The 22347-nt window shown below is 43.7% G+C and overlaps 1 protein-coding gene across 2 annotated transcripts in view; it reads left to right on the top strand.

The window, feature by feature from the left end:
• The window catches only part of CACHD1 (cache domain containing 1), an 88565-nt gene that overhangs the window by 27233 nt on the left and 38985 nt on the right, over positions 1 to 22347 (top strand). For both annotated transcript variants that reach the window (XM_038144307.1, XM_038144308.1), the window contains exons 2-4: positions 1808 to 1870; positions 9856 to 10004; positions 20946 to 21052. In XM_038144307.1, the coding sequence (XP_038000235.1) occupies positions 1808 to 1870; positions 9856 to 10004; positions 20946 to 21052 (319 nt within the window). The remainder of the gene's footprint in view (positions 1 to 1807; positions 1871 to 9855; positions 10005 to 20945; positions 21053 to 22347) is intronic.

The following is a 22347-nucleotide window of genomic DNA, read 5'->3' as shown; positions in this document are numbered from 1 at the left end:
GGTGCTTTTAATTAAAACAACAGAATGGACCAGAGCATTTTAAAGAAATTAACAATTCAAAATCAAGCAAAATAGGTTAAAAACCAAGCCAAATAAATTCCTGCTGGCATTGTGACTCTTACATAACCGTGGGTGATGTTCTCTGGCATTATTTTGCAAGTTCATAAATGGGCTACATGTGAAAAGGGTGGAAGAAGGGTCAGCTTTGTGTTAGGGACAGAAAGCTCCATTCTCAGGAGCTGACAGTTGATTTCCTCCTCGTTCCTTTTGAAGTCTGCACACTAAACGCTGCGTGGACAGAAAAATTCAATTCATTTAAAACATTTTGCATCAAAATGACATGCTTTAATGTATTTCCTTCTGATGTTTAAGTTATCTTTTCATCTCATGAGGGAGGGAAGAAAAAAGCTAACATGTTTGTAGTTAAAGTACCCAAGCAGAACTTTAAACAAAGGTCTCGATGAAGTCTCGATGTACGGGCAGCTTTTAAGAGTAGAAACCTTTTTTCCCCCTCCCCTGCCCTCCTTTCTTGGCTCTCTGAGCCTTGTAAGCCAAGAAGATTTATTGCTGCCCTTCCAAATGCTTTTTCAGAATGAAGAGTTCGCATTTTTGAAATTCCTCAAGTCCTCAGGAGGGAGAGGGATAAGGGGAAGTGATGATGGGGAGCGCACCAAAGGATTTTCCAGGCTGGCTTTGCTGCCTGGAACTGCTGAGAGGGAATCAGCTGAACCTGCATCAAAAAAGCTCTTGGAGCTGTGGACTCCAAGAGTTGTCAGGGGGATGAATTTGGATGAAATTGAAACTTTTTAGTGGTTGCAGTTGTTAGTGCTGATAATGCAGTCAATCCAGGGTGTTTAGGAATCCCTGTCCTTGGCCAGGTGCAGTGCCACGTGTGTGACTGAGCACTGACAGAAGCGGGATCCGTCCCCTCTGTGAAACCCAGCTCTCCTGGAGAGATGTCTCAGCAGCCTCAATAACCTCAATTTATTGCTGTTACAGCTATTGATACCACTGCTGTAAGAGAGCAAAGGAATATTTTAGGGATATTGTACATTTTCCAGTGGGGATGGCCCCACTGCCCCCAAGGGGAAAGCTGCCCTTGGCAGTGAGAAATCTTGGAAGAGCAGCTCAGGTATCAGGCAAACTTTTTAGTAATGCTGTTGGTGTAACCCCAAATCTTTCCAGTCTTATTTTTCAGTCTGGAAGCAGAATGTAATAAGGTGTTGAGTGTTTTTTCCTCTGTGTCTGTAAACAGGGATGGCAGCGTGGCTGTCACCTGTCCCCCTGGGAACTGAGCTTCCCACAGGAGGACACAGCTCTCACTTCTATCTTCTGGGTTTTAGGTTTTGTTTTTTGGGGTTTTTTGCTATTAATGAGGTTGATCTGGTTGTGTTCAATTTGGGTCTCGCTTGTCTCTTTTCCACATATTAAATTTGTCTACATTTGGCTCCCAGCCTCTCATGTTTTAGTTGGAAACAAGTACTTTTCAAAGTAGTTATATTGGGTTGAATGTTTAGCAAAAGAAGGGTCATAGTTTGCACGTGGAACTATTTTTAGCACCCTAGGTCAGTTTGGTAAATAAACAGGTGTTTGGGAAAAAACCCTGTTGTGTCTTTGCCTTCCAAAGTCAGCCTCTGCATGCAGATCCCACATGGAGACACGATTCCCTTTGGGAAGCCTGGCAGTGGGAGAGTCTCCAGGTCCTTCTCTGACCCCATTTCCTCACCCATCCACCCTCTGGAGCTGCTTTCCTGGGACATTTATCTCAGAAAAGCCCCTCTCACTTCCTTTCTGGTTTTTCTTGCAGAGGATATTCAACTCCTTCGTGTACACGGAGAAGATATCAAATGGAGAAAGCGAAGTTCAGCAGGTGAGTCCTAAACCCCTTCACCTCCACGGGCAGAGTGAGCTCAAGGAATTCTTTCTGTCTGCACTTGGGGCCCCTTCCCAACCTCAGGTCACAGCCAGGAGTAAGATGGAAATGGGGATGGGTGCACATGCTGATGATGCTGTTGAGAATTTTGCAAAGCTTTTCCATCTGCTCGGCGTGGGGCTGTCCCTTGGAAACAAAAGAGCCCTCATGAAGAAGCTCCCATTAATCGTCAGGCTTTCATGTTGGAAGTGTCTCTTTAAATTTCAAATTCAAAGTAAACCCATTAATATTATTATGATGTGGAAATATGGGGCAGCTACAGCCTGGTGCATCTCAGGTGTGCTTGAGGGGTGCCTGTAATTTCGTGGGGTTTTACAGGAACACATTTCAACATTTAACACTGGGATAATACATGTTCAGTTTACATTTTAATACGTGTGTATCTTTTTAAAATTAATTTGAGATCAGTTTTCAAACAGGTCAAGTAGGTCATGTTTTATTCTTTCAGAAATTGAAGTCCCAGTTATGTTTGTGGTAAAGGTGATGGGTTTTGGTCAAAGAAATGGAACAAAGAACCAGCTTTTCTTCCCAGTCTAAGCATGAACTTGTTCAACCTTCAGGGGTAACCTGACCTTCCCAGACCCCTGTCAAACCAGTGTTGATGTTCAGGAGAACCAGCTGCTCCTCAGAGTGGGGCTTTCCTGGGGGAGAGGGGGTTGCAGTTCAGCAGGTAGCCCCATTGTGGTTCCCAGAGCAGGTCAGTGTGTGGCATGTTCCTGTGAGTTCAAACTGCTCCTGAAATAATTAACTCTCCAAGTTGTGCTTCCTGGAAATGGTGACATTTCCAGTCTTCTTTAATTGTTTTACTGACGGAAAAGTCAAAGCAGAGCTGGTTCAAGTGGGATCATGAGGAACTTTCAGGTTGGAAAAGAACTTTAAGACCATTCCCAGCACTGCCAAGGCCACCTTGTGTCCCCAAGTGCCACATCCACAGGGATTTTGAATCTCTCCAGGGATGGGGACTCCTGGGCAGCTGTGCCAGGGCTGGAGAACCCTTTCTGTGAAGAATTTTCCAAATATCCACCCTGAGCCTGCCCTGGCCCAGCCTGGGGCCGTTCCCTCTGCTCCTGTCCCTGTTCCCTGGAGCACAGCCCGACCCCCCCGGCTGTCCCCTCCTGTCAGGAGCTGTGCAGAGCCACAAGGGCTCCCTGAGCCTCCTTTGCTCCAGGCTGAGCCCCTTCCCAGCTCCCTCAGCCTCTCCTGGGGCTCCAGACCCTCCCCAGCTTTTTGGAGGCTTTGGCTTCCCTGCAGGCATGCCCAGGTGGGTGCTTGCAAGCAGAGGGTCCATGGGAATGTAATTGTCACCTGAGTTTAACAATTTAAATCCCAAACCATGCCAGCATCCCTCAGGATGGGCTCTCTCTGGCTGTGTTGTGCAGGGCAGCATTTCCAGGAGTGTTTCTGGGTGGTCTGTGCACCACAGAAGGGCCATGTGGGCTGGATCAGATGTATCAGATGGCTTTTGAAAGGCAAAACTGTTTTTGGGAAACCAAGAAACTGGATTAAAACTTCAAAGAAGTCCTGACTACGGATTCTCCACCGAGGAAAAGACAGTCCTTGTTTCCTGGAGCAGATGTCTGTGTTCATCCCAAGTGGATTTAAAGAGCTGTCCAAACACTGGAGGTGGGGTGATGGATTTGGAGCTGTCAGGGGAGAAAACGGGGCTCTGCTAAAGTGTAATTACTGTGCTTAAAAGCTCTACAGTGAAGTGGATGGAAGAATAATTGAGCACTTCTGGTTCATTAATAACCAGATCATCTGGCCTTAATGAATCCCCAGCAACAGAACCTGAATGTTATAAGAGTAGGACATTGAATGGGATCATCTTGAGCAAAGGCAAACAAATGTAAGCAGATGAAATCCCCTGCCAGAGAAATCTCATTTCTGCTTTGCTCATTCATTAACAGTTTCATAGCAACTGATATCCAAAGGCAATTAATGACAGTTTTATGTCAGCTGGGATTTTTTTTTTTTTTTGGCAGAGCACTGAATTGTTGTGGGGGTGGTGGGTTTTTTGTAGCAAACCATGTAAATAATGACACTCAGTTTATTGAAAAAGTGAAAGATTCCAGCTGTTGGCCTTCAGGCCTAACTGCTCAATACCTTTGGCTTTCTTTGTGCCACACAAGGAGGAGTTTTACCTCTCAGCATTGAACTGGTTACACTGTTAATGTCTGCAGTTACAGAATTACTGTTGTACCTGACGGATAAAACCTTTTCTGCTTTGAATAGGTTATTAAAAATGGGATGGCAATGGCCAAAACTAACTTGGATCCCTTCCCTGGGAGTTATTTCAGTATCAGAGAACTCTCGTATGATATGAGAATGCAGTTAGTGATGTAAATAAAGTGGGGCAGGAGGAGTTTTATGAGGAGAAAATCTACATTAGCTGATTGAAGGAAGTCAGTGTGTGTTCAGTGTCCTGCCAGACATCTGCTTTCCGTGATGTGGAGAGCAGGGATCTGGGCTCCACACAGGACAGAGGGTGAAATGCTCTCAAGCTGGAGTAGATTTACCAACTTTGAGGAGAAAAGGCTTGAAAAGCTCAGACCACGCTGCCGTTGGGTTGGATTTTTAGTTTGGTTGGTTTTGGACTGGGCAAAGAGGCCTTTGGGGAGGAAATAGATCTGAAATGTGCTGAAAAAATGACATTTAGCTGTGGAGCACAGCACGTTCCCTGGCTGTGAGAAGTGGTGTGTTCACACACATTAATGAATTGCGAGCCTCACAATAAAAGGCAATTATTGTGTGTCTAATGTACTTCCAGAATGATTCAGGAATTGTGACCTCTCTCTAGGTTTTGCTGTGCATCCTGTTTAACATCTTCCTTGGAATAAGTCTTGGGAAGCTTTGCCAAAGGTACAGGCCAGTAGAAAGCCTCAAATGAGTGCTGGTTTCCGTGACAAAAAGCACATTGGAAAGTGGTTTCCTGCATCCTGGTTGCAATAATGAAATACATTTTCAGTGTCATCCAGAGAAGCAGGAACGGGGACTTTCTGCAAGGGAGAACGGACTTTAATGGAAGGAGGGGAGGTTTAGATGGGATTTTAGGGAGAAATTCTTCCATGTGAGGGTGGGGAGGCCAGGGAAGCTGTGGCTGCCCCTGGATCCCTGGCAGTGTCCAAGGCCAGGTTGGAGCAGCCTGGGGTAGTGGAAGGTGGAACAGGATGATCCTTAAGGTCTCTTCCAACCCAAACCATTCCAGGATTCCATGGATAGAATCCTTTAAAACAGAGGTGTGGGATGAAGCTGGAGGTGATTCTGTGATCCTTCCTTGAGCCGTGTCCCTGCTGACCTCTGGCTCTTCAGGGCTGGTACAAAACCAGTGGTTTCTTCAAGAGCCATGTAGATGAAAAATAAATAACATTAAAAGTTCCCTGGATTAGGAGCCTGTGGATGCACAGTTGTGATGCAGCAGCAGGATGAAGGCCTGGTAGGTGTTGGAGAGAGGTGCTTTTTTCCTGATTTTTCTGGTTTACAGAGGAAATTTAACCCTCAGAATTCTAACTCAACTCTTCCATGTGTAAGCAATCCTTTCCGAGGAGCTTGACAGTGTTAAATCCCTGTCTGTGAGTTCGTCCTGGCATCCCTGCCTGTCAATCCCACTGATGCATATTTTATATGCAGGCTTGGAAACATGAAAAATACCTTGGCTTTCAAGCTACAGCCAGAAATAAAACCTCACCTTGGAGCTCTGCTTTCCCTCAGAGCTCCCTGCAAAGGGAAGACTTCAGAGCTGTGGAGCTTTGAGGGGGAAGAAGCTTTAAAAAAAAGCTCGAGGGAGCGATGCAAATGAGGGAAATGTCTCTGGGAAAATTAGAGGAGCTCAGTGATGTTGTGATGAAAGGTTGTCAGTGGAGATGGTGACAATTGAAGTGCATTACCCAGGGGTGCTGCAGTAATAGAAACAGGTGTTACGGTCCAACCTGTCTGCAAACCCAAGGGCTTTGGCTGCGTGTCAGCTGCCAGAGGAAATCCAGGGAAAACAGGGCTAATGGCTGCATTGTTCACAGAGAGCACTCGCTGCTCATTGTTTTGTTTATTAAAATCAAGGAGAAAACACAGAAATCTGAAAATTGCCTACAGAGGCTTCCCCTTGCTGTTGTTTTTGAGATGAGGCAAAGAGCACTTTGTGTGGGATAATAATATTTTGTGTCAGTCTCAGGGTATCCAGATTTATTTCAGTCTCCATTAAAATGGGTGAATTGGAGGATTTCTGTGGGAGCAGGAGATGTCTGTCACACTTGGTACCCGCCCAGGTGTGGGACACCCCTGCCCCTTTCCTGTGCCTGATTGAGGCCACAATTTTCCATTTTGCCTTAAAAATACTTCAGCAATTATGTAAGCATGGTTTCATAGCTCAGTCTTCTGTCCTCCCATTATTTGTTATCTCTCTTTCTCTGCTTTGGAGGTTTTGTGAGTCTGGCATCCATCAGCATCCAGCAGCTCTCCAGCTTCAGGCAGGTTAAAAAAAGCAGGGTATGTGCCGGATAAAAACTTCAGGTTTTTATTTAGAAAGAGGAGAAGGTGATTTAAGCCTGCAGCTTTTACTGTGACAGGCTCCAGCAGCTGAGTGCATCACCCTGCAAAGGAAATAAAGTTTGGGAGGGAAGTGAAGCCCAACTATGGAAGAAAGGTTTGTTTTGTTAGGCTTCATCTGGGTGATGCGTCTCAATTTGATTAATTAGAACCATTTGTTTCTAGTGTTTCATTGGTGTGTTACCCTCAGTTTCTTATCATAGTTTATTCATTTGAAGAAATTTTCAATGGAAAATTATTTTTGGATCATCTTGCCCTTGGTGACTTTATTGAGTTTGCTGGTTTTGAAGTGGTCTGGGTTGTTGGGAGCATTGTCTTGGTATCAGAGGGCAGTATTTTTAGAGTTCTTTAGATTAGACAAAGTCAGATCTTCCAGCTGTGGGCAGGGAATGGTGTCTGGAGCTCTGGGAGGTTTCAGATCCCTCGCTGCTGACACGCACTTGACTCCCCGCCCCGACCGAGGCGCTGGATCCCGTTTCAGAAAAATAACAGAGTGACTTTGAGCCATTCAGAGGCTTTTCCATGGGAGACGCAGTTTGGGAACAAAGCATTTGCTTTTTGTCAGCTTCTGAAGTACAGGATCTTCTGAAAAACAGATTTGTCAGATCTTTAGACTCGGCACAGCAGGGTGAAATTCAAAGGCTGTGGGGTGCTTTTATCGTTCAACCTAGAAGGTGAAAACTCATCAACACCGAACCCACAGCTTGAACAGCATTCAATTATCAGAGAGCAGCTCTGATTCCAAACCAGAGGCCTTTTGTTCTGGGGCCCCGTGATGGTTTTATGACTCTAATGATGCTCAGCAAACTTCAGCTCTCTCCCCTCTTCCTGATTTCAGGCAGGGAGACCAAGAGGGAAATCTCAGATTCAAATACCTGGTTTACCTTGGCATTTCATTTGCCAAGCCTGAGAGGAGAACTTTGTACCCACCAAATCTAAGTGCTTCGATTTAGGAAACTTGGCTTGCGTTTGTTTGAGAACACAATTTGTGCTGTATGACTGCTGTGCACCATCCCCCATCCATGGAGTGAGGATGAAATTCTGGAATTCCTCATGCTCTCATTTAATCTGCAAAGAAAATGAGGATTTCTTTGCAAAATAGCCTGAGTTTTCTGCTACTTTGGATAAACAGAGAAGGCAAAACTCCAAAGGTGCCTCTTACCTTGTCCTCATCTTCTTGTACATTTCTCCCACACCAGTGTTTAACGGCGGGTTTTAAACAACTCCAGGAGAATCCACTTCTGAAGAACACATTTGAGGGGTACAGCCAGACAAAAAGAACGTTTACTGGAAACCAGGAAAGGATCTCCCCAACAGCTTATTATCCTAACAACTGGGAACAATTTAATAGCGCTGGATGTCTAACATGGAGGAGCCCATTAGCAGTCCTCTGGTGCCTTGGCAATAAATCATTCCACAGAACTAATTAGGTGTAATTCTGCAAGTCATTTGAGCAGGGTCCTATTAAACCTGTGCTCCTTGGAGACCTGTCACGGGCTCCAGCATTCCCTGGAGCAGGGAGGCAGAGCAGTGCTGTTATCAGGGAGGCCTCCTGCCTCACAGAGCCGAGTAAATCATGACAAAGCGGCCTGTTGGTGAGAGTTAGGAGAGACATTTGTTAGCGCGGGGATCTGGAGAATCCAGGGCTGTTTGCCAGCACACAAAAGCGGCAGCACTCAATCATCCTACAGGATGTTCAATCATCCCTGTAGGGTTTGGGGTGTGCAGGGAGCAGGAGAGAGGCGTGCTCCTGTGGATTGAGGAGCTGATGTAGCTCTGGAGAAGTTTGCAGAAATGCAAAACAGTATTTCTGATTATTCAACACCTCTGTCTGTTGCTTAAGAGATTATTCTTTCATTTGGGATGTGTCTGGCTGATTATTGAATATATAATTGGTTGGTGTGAAAGGGATGCAGAATGTGCAGAGCAAAAGAAACATAAAGCCTGATCCATGTAATCAATTCCTGCCTTTGATGAAAGACCAGGAGTGAAAGTCTCAGCAAATGTTCCTTGTAAAACCTGATGCCTCCTGGTAACTGTGTTCACTGTCACGTTTGCTCCGGGAGCAGCCACAGATTTTTTCCTTTCCCATTCTCCCCGGCAGTCGTTAGTCAGGCTCGTTGTGAGGTGCCTAATGAAGGGACACAAACGAACTCTTCTGTGACAGCACAGTCACTCCAACAGCCTGGGATGTGTCCCAGCAGGCTCAGCCCTTCCCAGTGCCTGGAATCTGCCTGGCATGGAGAGGGCACAGGCACCACCAGCCCTCAAATCACACCAGCTTGGGAGTATTGCCAGAAAAAAAGTCATTAATTTTACTTTTATTTTATTTTTTTTTCAAAAGAATTTAAAAAGGAGGGCTGAAGTACCCAATTTGCTATTTCCAAAGTGAACTACCCTGTTTTTTTTAATGGTCTGAGAATTGCATGGGAGGGGCCACAACCTGTTTGTTTTCACTTTCTGAAAGGAGCAAAATTGGCTCTTACAAATCACAGTGTCACCTCTAAACCTTGTCCTGATTTATAAGGAGTCCCCCTGACAGCAAAAGGCTTCAGGAGGAATTTCAGTGGTGCAAGACTTTTGTCATTATTTTCTTGGTGCTGTAGTATAACATCAGTTAGAGATTTTTCAGTTTGTGGTTGAAGCTGTGGATTGTGAGTAGGCACAGTGAGCTCTGGATCGATGAGGAAAACCACCCAGGCATTGCTCAGCCTCCCGGGAAAGCAGCAGGGAATACAGCTGAGAAGCAAAAGCTGGGATGGTTATTTTGCCCAAATCTCCATGAAAGAAGTGGTGGAATACTTCTGCACAGATCCACCTGATGAAGAGGCTGCTGAGGAGCAGAGGAATATTGATGGCAGTGTTTGGGGTCATTTGGGTTCCTTGACTCCTGAGGTCGCTCCCATCAGTGGGAGATTTGCTGCTTGCTCCTGGAGCAGTGGCAGCTCTGTGCAGTGAAGGCATCTCTGTCACCATTATCTGGGCTTTCCTGAAGTGTCCACGTATAGAACTTCAATAAATTCACTTGGGGCCTGGTTTATTCTCCATCACATCCCTGTCAGGCCTTGGAGCAAGCACCAGTGTCACGTCCAGCTGTCAGTTCTTAGCAAAAGGGAGGTTTGTGTAATGGAAATCACTCTTTTCACTCGTGCAAAACTGTTCAAGCACCCCTTGCTAGATGGTAAATGTATTTTATTTTCTTATATGGTCTCCTTGCTGCAGCCAGTATTAATTGCTTGACTTGTTGCTTAAGCCACAAAAATAAAAACACAATGAGCAAATCAGAAAACAATTGTCTTTAACACAGGCTCTCATTGCTTGTTAAGGAATGGGGTGATACAGAGAAACTGGGTTGATTTTAAACTTCCTTATTTTTTTTTCAGCTGGCAAAAAAAATCCGTGAGAAGTTCAACCGTTACTTGGACGTGGTGAATCGGAACAAGCAGGTCGTGGAAGCCTCATACACTGCTCACCTCACCTCACCCCTGACTGCCATCCAGGACTGCTGCACCATCCCCCCATCCATGATGGAGTGAGTATGAAATTCTGGAATTCCTCATGCTCTCGTTTACTCTGGGAAGACAACGAAGGTTTCTTTGCGAAATAGCCTGAGTGTTGGGAAGGATGAACTTTGACAAGAAAGTCTCACAGATATGTATGCTTGGCAGGAAGATTTTTGAATGTAGAATCTGAAGAAAAAATAGAAATAAAAGCAAGTTTTGATAGAGAAGAATTGCTGAGCCAGTCCTACTGGACAACCAAGGAGGCAAAGGGTATGTTAGTTAGAAGGGGTTTTTATGACTTAGAGCAAAGGATAAACCCACCTCAAACAAGATGTTTTTACCAAGCAGAAGGATAGCACAGGCAAACAAGACTGCCAATGTTGCGAGTAGAAAAAAGGTCTCAGAATTTTCCACTGCAAGAAAACTGAAAAACAACTTCAGGCTCAAACTGTAATGTACTAACTCTTAGTGACTGGAGAATAGTGACATGAATATGGCAATTATTGTAGTTATGATGGGCTATAGATGAAAGTTAAGGTATAGATTGCTTCTACCGTGTTAAGATGCTCTGCAAAGAGAAGTATATAATGCATTGTAACCTAAAGAAAAGTATATAATGCATTGTAACCTAAAGAAAAGTAAATAATGCATTGTAACCTGAACTCAGGGTCCCCAGGCCTGCCTGCGGCTGGAGCTGACAGCTGTGGGCACAGGCTCTGTCACCCACGACCCTGACTGCTGTAACACCTTGGATACAATAAACTGCATTTTGGAGAGCCACCTGGAGTCCTGCATCTCTCATTCAGGCTCTCACTCCGGAGTTTTCTGCTACTTTGGGTAAAAACAGAGAATGCAAAACTCCAAAGGTGCCTCTTATCTTGTCCTCATCTTCTTCTACATTTCTCCCACGCCAGTGTTTAATGATGGGCTTTAAACAAGAGCTGGGAAGCAATAAAAGAAAGTTTGTTCATAGTGTTCTGTACAAAAAGAGTCTGTCTAGATCCAAGACACCGTTTTTGCACTGCTTGCCCTGAATAACTCTCCTCAAGCTGGTCATGGGACCTTTTTCTCTCCTTTGAAGTAGCCAAAATCACGAGTTGGTCAGTCCATCACATGCTAACAGCACTGTGCTCCAGGTTAATCAGGTTGACATGCTGCTGTTTGATAGCAGAGGTTTAATGAAATCGAGTCCATTGCTTGGAAACTGCATTTGTTCACATTCAGTTTGGTTTGGTTTTAAGTACAGGAGTTTTGAGTAGGCTAAATCCAGGCAGTTGGTTGTGTCTAATTATTTCTGTTGTGAAATTTCTTTGGGTTGTCTAGCTGTAGAAATGTGTGATAGAAACCCTGATTTTTCCAATTAAAGAGGAGTCATTTTCTTGAAATCCTGAACATTTTAATCATTTACTTCCATGTGGTCTTAAAAAGAACAAGAGTAACTTTCCATTTATGCAAACCTTGATTGCAGACTTTATGATTTATATCTCAGTCTGATTTAAACCCATTTGAGAGGGAGGAAGGTAATTTGGGGCATCAGGTGACTCCAAGGACACCGGTTTGGAGTCTGTGCAGTCCCTGCTGGACAAGGTGCCTGTGGAAAATGCTGCCACATCCAGGCTGTTGGCAGTGTGGACAAAAGGGCCAGGAATTCTTTGAGGATGAAAACCTTTCTGCCCTCTGATCACAAAATCCATGCAGGAATCACCAGGCAGCAGGAGCACAGTCCAAGCAAGGGCAGAGGGGAAGGAGAAATGGGATTTATCACCCCCTTGTCAGTGTGGCCTCATTTTTCATTAAAAAGAGAAGTCTGCTTTCAGTCTGGAACTTTAGTGAATTCCTTTTCACTTTGTCCTCCAAAATTACATAGCTTGGAAGTCCTTCAGAAATTTCTTTACCTGTGGTGAACTTCCATAGGAATCCTTCCCAGTAAGAGGTTTAGAACACAAACAGCAAAGCAGAGGAGGGAATTGGCTGTTTGCACAGCTCCTCGTTCAGGCTCTACAATGTGATTCTCATTATTTATTTGCTTGGATCAATAATTAAATAGTTCCCAGACCAGTTTATCAGCTGCAGGATGTTCTGGACCTTTGCAAGACCTGGTTGAGGTTTATCTGACCATTGGACCCAGGGCTGTGTGTAGGAAATCACCTGCAAGACAAAAAAATAATGTAAAAATGTATTTTCTGTTTGAAACTTCCAAGTTTTAGCTCCACGCTTTGTTCATTGCCTGATTTGTCTAAATGCTTCTGCCACCTTTTCAGTTTTTTTCCCCTTTCTGCCTCTCCCATCTGCTGCTCTTCTTTTCCTTTTTCCTTCCCTGTGGCATTGCATTTCTGGGAGATTCCCCATTTTGGTTAAATATCAGGAAAGAAGCTGATTCCCCTGGATATCTTGATCATATTTTGAATTCTTCCATGTTTAATTCGTGGACTAACGGGGCCAGCCCTTGCAGGAAGTTAAATTGGATGTACTACTGCTGATAACAGCCTATCCTTGGTGTTTGAAATGTTTAATGTTGGTGTTAAAACAACAATAAGTACAATTTTTGGTGAAAGTATTTATTAACTGCTGCTGCAGATGTGGTCACATGGAAAAAGACCCAGATTTGTCTGTGAAAATCTCTTTTTTGCCATGAGATCCTTTGCATCAGATTGTGCCTTGGCCTTGTGTGAGTTCTCAGGGCTGTGGTTTTCGTTCTGGAGGGTTGTGAAATGTTTGCGTTACAGCTCCTGAACTCTGTGTGTTCTTCTTCTGGCTGTTTCCTCATGTGGCCTCTTCATTTGAGCAAACATTTGGGGCAAGAACTGTGTCAGAAGTGCATTATCTACATGGTATTTTTAGGTATTTTCATTTTTGTGTTCTTCTTCTGGCTGTTTCCTCATCTGGCCTCTTCATTTGAGCAAACATTTGGGGCAAGAACTGTGTCAGAAGTGCAATATCTACATGCTATTTTTAGGTATTTTAAAGTATTTTTAGGTATTCTAAAGTATTTTAAAGTATTTTTAGGTATTCGAAAGTATTTTTGAGTATTTTTAAGTATTTTTAAGTATTTTTAGGTATTTTTAGGTATTTTCATTTTTGTGTTCTTTTTCTGGCTGTTTCCTCATGTGGCCTCTTCATTGAGCAAACATTTGGGGCAAGAACAGTGTCAGAAGTGCAATATCTACATGGTGTTTTTAGGTATTTTTAGGTAGGTTTGAAGGTTTTCTCCACAGTGTTTAAGGCTGTTTGTCACATGGTGTTCTTATTGTCCAACTTACTGACATTGAGTTGGGAATGCTGCGAGTTTGGATTGGTTTGGGGAAAATTAGCTTGGGAAGGATGAACTATTCTGTAGGGAAAGGATTTTTAAATTGTTATTATTCTTTTTTTTTTTAAATGGATTGCTGACTTCACTTTGTAGTTGTTGTTACCGTTAAGGAAATTATCCGTCAGTTTGTTCGTATTTCTCCTGAAAATGCAAGCATTGGATTGTCATGTTGCTTGGGATAAACTGTGAGATTTCCACACCTGGTGGCTGTAAATAAATGATAGAAAACAGCACAAACTGGGTTAGAAAACAAACCTGGCATTTAAATTGGTTGTTTAATGAGTAGTGAGATATGACAGGGAAAGCAGTATTTATTTTATTGCCATTGCGTGGTGTTGGCTCTTGCAGTGAGGAGCCCAAATGAGTGGGTTTCCATGTGATTCCAGTCTGGATTAATATTCCCAGCCTGATTGTGCTTTTGGTTGCTGTTTTGTACCCCAAATATTCTGGTTTCTCTGGCGTAAGACCAGCAGTTGTGTATTTGTGCCCCCTCCAAGGCAGGGTTGTGCAATGGAACCACCTTGGTTTGGAAAGCGGTGGAAAGAAAAAAATTGGAATATGCAAACCCAACTGGATGAGGCAGCGCAGTCGGCGGCTATCGAGTGGTTTTGGCAAGGCCTTAATTCAACAAACATTTCCTGATAAAATTACACTCAGCTGCTTTACCAAAGCCTCTAAATGTGCTTGGGCACAGGGAAATAATCCCACGCCTGAATCCGTGTGCAGGGGCTGCCGAGGAGGGGTGAGCAGGGCAGGGACTCGTGTTCCCCTCTCGGAATCCAAAATTCAGGGAACTCTCAGGACTTTGGGCCTGTGAACCAAAGCTTAGAATTCAACCCAGGATTTATCTGAGACCTTGGGAGAGGCTCCCAAACTGAGGTGCTAGAAGAGAGAATGTGGATTTATGAAATAAATGTATATTTTTAAAGCAGGGACATGTTAAGCTAAGTACAGGAAAGTTTAGAGTTTAAGATATGGAAAAAATAAAAGTAGTTCCAGAGGTAACAAGGAGTTTAGAATGCAGCACTGTAGGTTTGTTATAACATGATTGGCTAAGAAAGCTTTCACTGCAGCACGGCTCCATAAGACCAAATACGTAAGCATTGGGTTAAAAGCATAAATATCCTTGTTGGCAGTGTTTTATTGGTTAATAAACCCTTAAAAGGATGGTGTCTAGAGGTCTTGTGGCCTTCTGAGCCATGCAGTGAAGATGTGAGCCCAACTCACCCTTCCTGCCTGTGTAGAAGATAAGAAAAATAAATCCCATCATCTGAAGCAGCCCAGAGGTGCCATCCCTAACTCGTTCAAAATCCCCACATTCCCTTTGGTTTTTGCTGATCCTTTCTCCAAAGGCAGATGATCTCTCTTGGCGTTTTCAGCTCTACCTAACCAAGCTCTGGGAATGGCACAGGGGCAGGCAGGGAGCAGAGCTTTCCAAGCTCTTCCCACGTGGTTGGTGTGGAAATTGGTGCCTGCCCAACCACCCAGGCTGTGTTTGTGTCCCGGGGGTCAGCCTGGGCACCAGGACCAGCTCCTTTTCCCAGGCGCTGGGGAAGTGGCTGCTCCAAGCAGACAGAATTAATCTGGATAAAGTGCTCCGGGCTCTCAGCAAACTGATGGGAGATAAGGAAAATGGATGTCAAGTGGGATGCATCTTCTAATCCTGGAAGAAATTCCTGCTGGAAAAACGAGCCTTTGTGTCCCTCACCAACACAGGCTGCCCAGTAAGCCACGAGGAACGGATTTTGTGCTGTCTCCAGACATTCCCTATCACGATGGAACTGGGTGGTGATTTAGCAGACAATGTTTTAATTAAAGTGCCTTTCTCCTGAAGAGGATAAATACCTTTGTGTACAAATTGGAGTCTCCTGGTTTTTTTGCCTGAAAGGCCTCAGCAGGTATTGAGGGAATCTTGGATCTGGGCTGATGGAGCAGCAAGAAGGGAGGGAAAGAATAAACAGAATTTATTTATCAAACGTCCCGAGTACCTGCAGTGGGAACTCCTGGGATGTGTGTCAGTTGTGAGAAGTGTCTAAACAGGGATTTGAGAATTGAATTTTGGGAAGCAGGTTTGGAAGCATTAGGGGATTCTGCCTTTGCAGGTCTGCGTGGTCTGGCTTGGGAGTGCTGACTGGAATAACTTCACTCGTAGAGATATTGCTGGCCTGGGTGGCAACAGACAGATAAAGAGCTGGTTTGTATTGAACATTTGCAAATGAAAGGAAATCAAACCCCGTCCACTCTAAGATTAAGTTGGATATGTGGGTAATGGTTGAGTATTTGTCTTCTACCCACTACACAAAATGTCTTTTTCTGGGGAAGTTGTGATTGGTGCTCTCTTGTGGGAGACTTGCAGAAGTGGCTTTCTGTAGTTGCAGTTTGCCAGGGAAGTTGGTTGTGCCCATAGAGCACCTGCCAGTTGTTTCTAACACTGCAGTGGCTGCAGTAGGATCACCTTCCAGAAAATAAAAAAGATTATTCAGATGCATTTGTGAGGGAATGCAGCTGTTCTTGCAGCTTTTCCAACAAAAACCAGTTGATGCTTTTAAAGGGACACAAAAATTCTTCCCTGAACTAACCTTGATCCAGTTTTAAGACCCATCACTCTGATGTGCTGCAGCATTTCGTGTCCTCAGCTCTGGGAGAGGAGGGAAATGCAGTTTCTGTGGGCTGTGAGCAGGGAGACAGTGGCAGCTGCAGGAAGCTGCCCTGAGTGTCCCTCACTGCTCCTCCTTGTTGGACATGGGTCCTGTGTGCTGCTGGAATCATCCCCCCCTACCCCGGAGGCCACAAATGGATTTCACTGCTGGGTTTTCATGGGAAGCTGCCCCAGGTCTCCAAAATCCATCTGCTCAGGGGTACTTCTGTTCATTAGTGCTCCCACTCTGGCTGCCTTGCAAGGCAGCTGGAAATCTGTTTTTGCTCTTTATTTAACTATGCTGATAAGAGCTTAGGGAATCATTTATCCAAATTTGTAGAAGGAGCTGGAATGGAGAAATATTTGTTGGTAAAACACCCTTCTTGGCAGTGGTGCATTGCAAACATGAATGGAGCTGTTTGAATAAGGGAGTTTACAAACCTCTATTTGAAAATCATTTACTCCCTGGCTGTGATACTGCCTTCAGAAGTGGTCTGGTTTTTGCCTTTTTTTTTTTTTTAAACAGATGGTTAAATATTTGCTGTTGCAGTTCAGTTTTATCACAGCTCTTTCTGTGTTTACCTTTCCTCTCTGGAGCAGTTAAGTGGGAGATAACGGGAATCCCGTTCAGTTCCTTGGGTCGCTGCAGTACCTGAAGAGCTGCACTTCCAGAGGAGGACTGGGGGGGCCACAATAAATGGAATTTAAGATGTATTTGCTGTTCTGACAGAGTTTCAGGCTGCAGTACAGCCCAGGGGGTTCTAGGAGATGGGGAGACTCTGCACAGCCATGGCATTTGTCCATAAAGTGCAGCAGGTATTTAGGAAATTTCTCTCCTGGGCTCTTGCTTTTACTTCTAATGTGGCCAAATTCCACATGAAAAAAAATGGGGTTTGGAATAGAAATTCCTTGTGAAAAAGTTCGGTTGGGAATAGTTTGTATTCCTGAGTTAAATCCTTGTTCAGATAGTACATTCTCTTTACAGCTGAGAGCAGCTATACTCGGATTTTTCAAGAATACTTGAAATAATGGGAACAGCTTTGGTGCCTTGCCAGAAGAAATTGTGTAACTGAACCATCAGTAGCTCTTTTTTTCTTCTTTTTTCTTTTTCTTTTCTTTTTTTCTTTTTTTAATTTATTCATAAAAACATTGTTTTCCAGCATTCTGTTTAGATGCAATGGGAACCCTATATTTAAGAATTTATGTAAAATACGAGTTCAAGTCTTGCCTTGCAATCAAGCAAACAAGGCCTAGCTGGGAATTTCAAAGGAAACCCTGAATTTTGAGTGAACTTATGTAATTTCATTTGCATATTAATGCCAACTTGAATTTGTATGAACAGAGAGAAAAGGAAAAAATGAGTATTAAAACAATATGAAGCCCTGAGCAGCTGCTCAAGTGCCATTTTTATCCACATCTCCCTCGATTTCCCCTAAACTCCAAACACACAAAAGAAGTTGATTTACACTGTAAATTCAGGCCGAGCAAAATCCAATTGGAGCTCACTCGAGCTCCGTTTTGATGTCAGATTCAAAGCTCCTGCAAATTCATTTTATCTCCTCCGCTCGCCCCGTCTCCCGCTCGTAAATCCTGTTGAAGGAGAATAAAAATGAGCACGGCCTGATGGGAATTTCATGTGTGAAGTTCAAAGCAGTTTGCACATCAGAGCCAACGTCAATCAGGGAGGATCTGGGGAGGCAGGCAGGGAGCGTGGAGCTCCGTGGGGACCAGATCAAAGTGGGAGTGGCGGCTCTGTTTGCTCCCTCGGGATGCAGCTTCCATCCCTTCTTCATTAAAGGGAATCCAGGAGGAAGAGGGGGAGAAGGGGGATGGGCTGGAGGAAGCTGTCTTGGAAGTGAATCTCAGCCAATGTCTTTTATTGGCTCTAAATCTGTTAAAAAACCCCTCCAAATTATAGCTTGGTGATTTTGGTGAGGGGTTTTTGATGAGGATTTTGGAGGGTTTTCTCAGGGTTGTCATCGGGAATATTTTGGGTGAAATCTCAAGAGGCTTTTATTGGCCTTGTAGTCATGCTCCTGGGAAAAGTGGGAGGCACTGGGGGAAATCAAGGGAAGCACTGGTGAAAATCAAGGGAGACACTGGTGAAAATCAAGGGAGGCAGTGGTGAAAATCAAGGGAGACACTGGTGAAAATCAAGGGAGACACTGGTGAAAATCAAGGAAGACACTGGTGAAAATCAAGGAAGACAGTGGTGAAAATCAAGGAAGACACTGGTGAAAATCAAGGAAGACAGTGGTGAAAATCAAGGGAGGCACTGGTGAAAATCAAGGGAGGCACTGGTGAAAATCAAGGGAGGTAGTGTAAGAATTTAGGGAGACACTGGTAAAAATTAAGGAAGATAGTGGTAAGAATTTAGGGAGACACGGGTGAAAATTAAAGGAAGCTTGGGTTAAAATTAATGGAGACACAGGTAAGAATTTAGGGAGACACTGTGAAAAATTAAGGGAGATACTGCTGAAAATTAGAGGAGATAGTGGTAAGAATTTAGGGAAACACTGGTAAAAATTAAGGGAGATAGTGGTAAGAATTTAGGGAAACACTGGTAAAAATTAAGGGAAACTGGTGCTAAACTAAGGGAGACACAGGTAAGAATTTAGGGAGACACTGTAAAAAATTAAGGGAGACACTGAGAAAAATAAGGGAGATGCTGGTGAAGATTTAGGGAAATACTGGTAAAAATTAAGGGAGATATATCTAAGAATGTAGGAAGACATTGGTAAAGATTAAGGGAGGTAAAAATTAAGGGAGATACTGGTAAAAAGGGGAGACACAGGTAAGAATTTAGGAAAACTGATAAAAATTGAGGGAGGCACTGGTAAAAGTTTTAGGAGATACTGGTAACAATTGTCTGCTCTGTGCAGAGAAAAGCTGCTGGTCAATGCTTGTCTTCAAATATTAAAATACAAATGGTTTTGGTGTTTTAACTTCTTCAAAGTGAGCGGTGGGAAGATGTGTACAGTTTGAAACTTGAGTGGAAAATGTGTGAGGTATGAACATGGTAGGAAAGGTAAAAGCAGTATTTACAGCTGAGAATACAAACCTCAGTTGGAAAGGCCACTTAGCAGTGCTGGGCTTTGGTTTTAATTGTGGCTTCAATGGGGAAGATGCTCAAATATATTAATAATGCATTCTGAATGAAACTTAGAAGCACGTGGAAAATTCTCCAGTGCCATTAAAATGACAAATATTGCAGTGTAGATTTGCCACAGTGCTGCCAGTTCCTGGTCCTGATTTTCAGCTGTGATGGGAGCTGCTCTCTCCTCCAGGTCCTTGTGCCAACCAAAACCACTCCATGGCAAGGTGCAAAAAGTCAGTTTTAAGGCAAACAGCAGCTGAAAGGAGATTTGAGGCAGATATCCCACCTAGCCCAGTCTGGGGCAGCCTTTGCTCAAGGCTGGCAGGTCTGGTTTTAATTTATGGCATTGAAAACAATTTTTCATCTTTTATTTATACTTTTTTTCCCCATTAACAATATTTCCTTTTTGCTGTAAGAAGGAGGGATGGGATTGGGCTGCAGGAATTTTTTTGTTTCCTTCTTCAGCTCTGCTGCAGATTATTTAGGCATCCACAAATTCATCTTCCTGGTGGGGAACTGACAGTGGCTTCCTGAGAAGAGCTGAGGCCTTGGATGATTTTTGGAGCACGTCGAAGCATTTTAATGCAATAAATGAATAATGTTGGTTGCTAACAAGGCATCCTGTTGCCATCACTAATAGATTTTGATGGGAGCTCTGGGACAATCCGTTTACATCCTGAAAAGTCATTATTTTGCACTGTGGGGTTGTTCCTCAGCCTTGCTCGGAAATATTTCTTTAGGATGGAGATGTTTAATGTGCAGTTTTTTGGGTTTGCCCCAAGATAAACATGACTTTTGTGGAACCCATCCGTTATCAATCAATCTTAGGCTGCAGATCCTTCAGCCAACAAAAAATCAACAGCAGTTTTGCTCTCTTGGAAAGAGCTGTGATTTTTTTTTGAAGTGGTTACATTTTGAGGGTGATAAGAAAAGCCACAGCCTCCATCCAAGAGCTGCATTCCTGGGAAATGTCTTTTCCTCAACAGACAGAGGTTGGGAAGTTCTCTGGGAGGAGGCTGCCAGCAATGTCAACAAAGAGCTCCAGCAGAGGGGATGAGCCCGTGCAGAGCTCCAGGTTTGGCTGCGCTGGCTCTGTCAGAGCATCCCAGGCTGATCTTCAGCCTGGGGCTGAGCACGAGGGCAGACGGGAGGCCTTGGTGTCCATCTGTCTGTCCGTTCCTCTTCCTGACTGTGGGGAGCGAGGACAAGGCAGGAGATCAAAGGGACTTGGGACAAGGACGTGCAGGATGGCTTTAAGGCAAAGGAGGGCAGGGTTAGGTGGGAATTTGGGAAGGAATTCCTCTCTGGGAGGGTGGGCAGGCCCTGGCACAGGGTGCCCAGAGCAGCTGGGGCTGCCCCTGGATCCCTGGCAGTGCCCACGGCCAGGCTGGACAGGGCTTGGAGCAGCCTGGGACAGTGGAAGGTGTTGGGGTGCAATTGGAGGAGTTTTAAGGTTCTTTCCAACCTTTCTTTGATTCCATAGTCATCTTTTCATGCCTCCTTTTCTTGCTTTTCCAGATTTGATGGGAATTTCAACACTAATCTTTTAGTATTACTAGTTATTTACACTGAAACATTCAAAAGTTGTGTTTCCATCGTAAATGTAGATGTAATAAATAATGTTTGATTGCTGAGCCTCCTGTTGTTGTCCTGCCATATTTGTTGAGAATTTCAGCTCTGCATTACTATAAATATTTACACTGAAACATTAAAAAGCTGTGTTTTCATTGTACATGTGGGTTTAATCAATAATGTTTGATTGCTGATCCTCCCGTTGTTGTCTTTCCAGATTTGATGGGAATTTCAGCACCAATCTCTTACTATTAATAGTTATTTATACTGAAACATTAAAAAGCTGTGTTTCCGTTGTAAATGTAGGTTTAATAAATAATGTTAGATTGCTGATCCTGTTGTTGTCCTTCCAGATTTGATGGGAATTTCAACACCAACGTTTCCAGAACCATCAGCTGCGATCGACTCTCGACCACTGTCAACAGCAGAGCCTTCAATCCTGGACGTGACTTAAATTCTGGTGAGCAGCACAGTTCTACTTTGGGGCTTTTTTCCTTCTGTTGTAGGGCTTTTTTCCCATTAGACTCGAACATTTCCTTGGCACAGAGAATTTGCATTGATTGCCATAGCAACAAGCTTTTATTTCTCCTTGCAAGTGTCACACTGCTCTTAATTTGAGATTTCGTGATTGAAAGCTGATAGCTAAAGTAATGCCCTTAGTCTAAGTACTTTATAAAAATGTCATGAAGATTTTATTCCAGCCTACCGTGGATAATTTTGTTGTGGTTTCTGCACTTTTTATTTCCTCCTTTTTTTTTTCCCCAAGGTTTTCTCCTTCCTAGGCCTGTCTGCTTTGGCATCAGCAGTGTCAGCTGCTGCAGGGGCCACACAGGGAAGTTTCTCTGATCTTCCTAGCAGAGTTCAGCCCATGTGAGGCTGCCTTTGCAGTGATATGCAAAAACGACCAAATATGAGGGCATCTTAAAATATTTCCTGGCTTTGTCTTGTCAGGACATTTTCTCAACACATTTGACTTATAAATATGCTTAGAACCAAAATACACACGACTTATCCCTGAAAAATTCAGTTTTTGGGCCCCTGCTGCAGCAAGGTTTTCTTCTTTTTTTTGCATCCTAATCAGTGTGGATTAATACAGAGATTTCAGTTGGGTTTGGTCAGACTTGGCCCCAGCTGTTCCATCTGACTTTTCAACTTTCTGTGGTGCTCAGTGGTGTAAATTAGGGAGCATTAATAGACTTTGTGGATTTCTTTTTGGGGGGGTGTTGTTTGTTCATTCTTTTGGGGGAACAATGCAGACTTGGAATTTATTTTATTTTATTTTCATTTTCAGAGGTCTTTTGGAATAAAATGCTGATTTATTTTATTAACTTGACTGATGGAGTGGCAACCCTGCCGTTCCACCCTCACCATCTCGCAACAAACCGGGGGGAAGAACCCCAAATTTTTATAAACTCTTTTACTGTTTCCTTCTTATAGCTTTGCTTTCTGGATTTCTAATAGAATATAAAAATGAGCAGTCCCCATAGATTGTTTTCCATCCCATCCATGGTATCCCACATCTTGGATGCAGGTGCTGGCCAGGCTGATTTCCTGACAGGCCATGATTTGTGTGGTGTTTTCCATCCTAAAGCCAGGCACTCTTTGTTCACTCACTGTGATTTGCTGGGCTTTGTTTTACTCATCTCTTTATTAAAAAACCAAACCCAGACAACTCATTAAAATAATGTTTAAATCCCATGCAGTTGTTAATTAATCCGAATAATTTTTGAAGGCAAGTTTAGAGTCACTGTTGTA

The sequence above is a fragment of the Motacilla alba genome, chromosome 8 (genome assembly GCF_015832195.1).
Source record: "Motacilla alba alba isolate MOTALB_02 chromosome 8, Motacilla_alba_V1.0_pri, whole genome shotgun sequence".
Taxonomy (NCBI): Eukaryota; Metazoa; Chordata; class Aves; order Passeriformes; family Motacillidae; genus Motacilla; species Motacilla alba.
The sequence above is the reverse complement of the archived record's forward strand: the minus strand, read 5'-3'. Positions and strand labels throughout refer to the sequence as shown.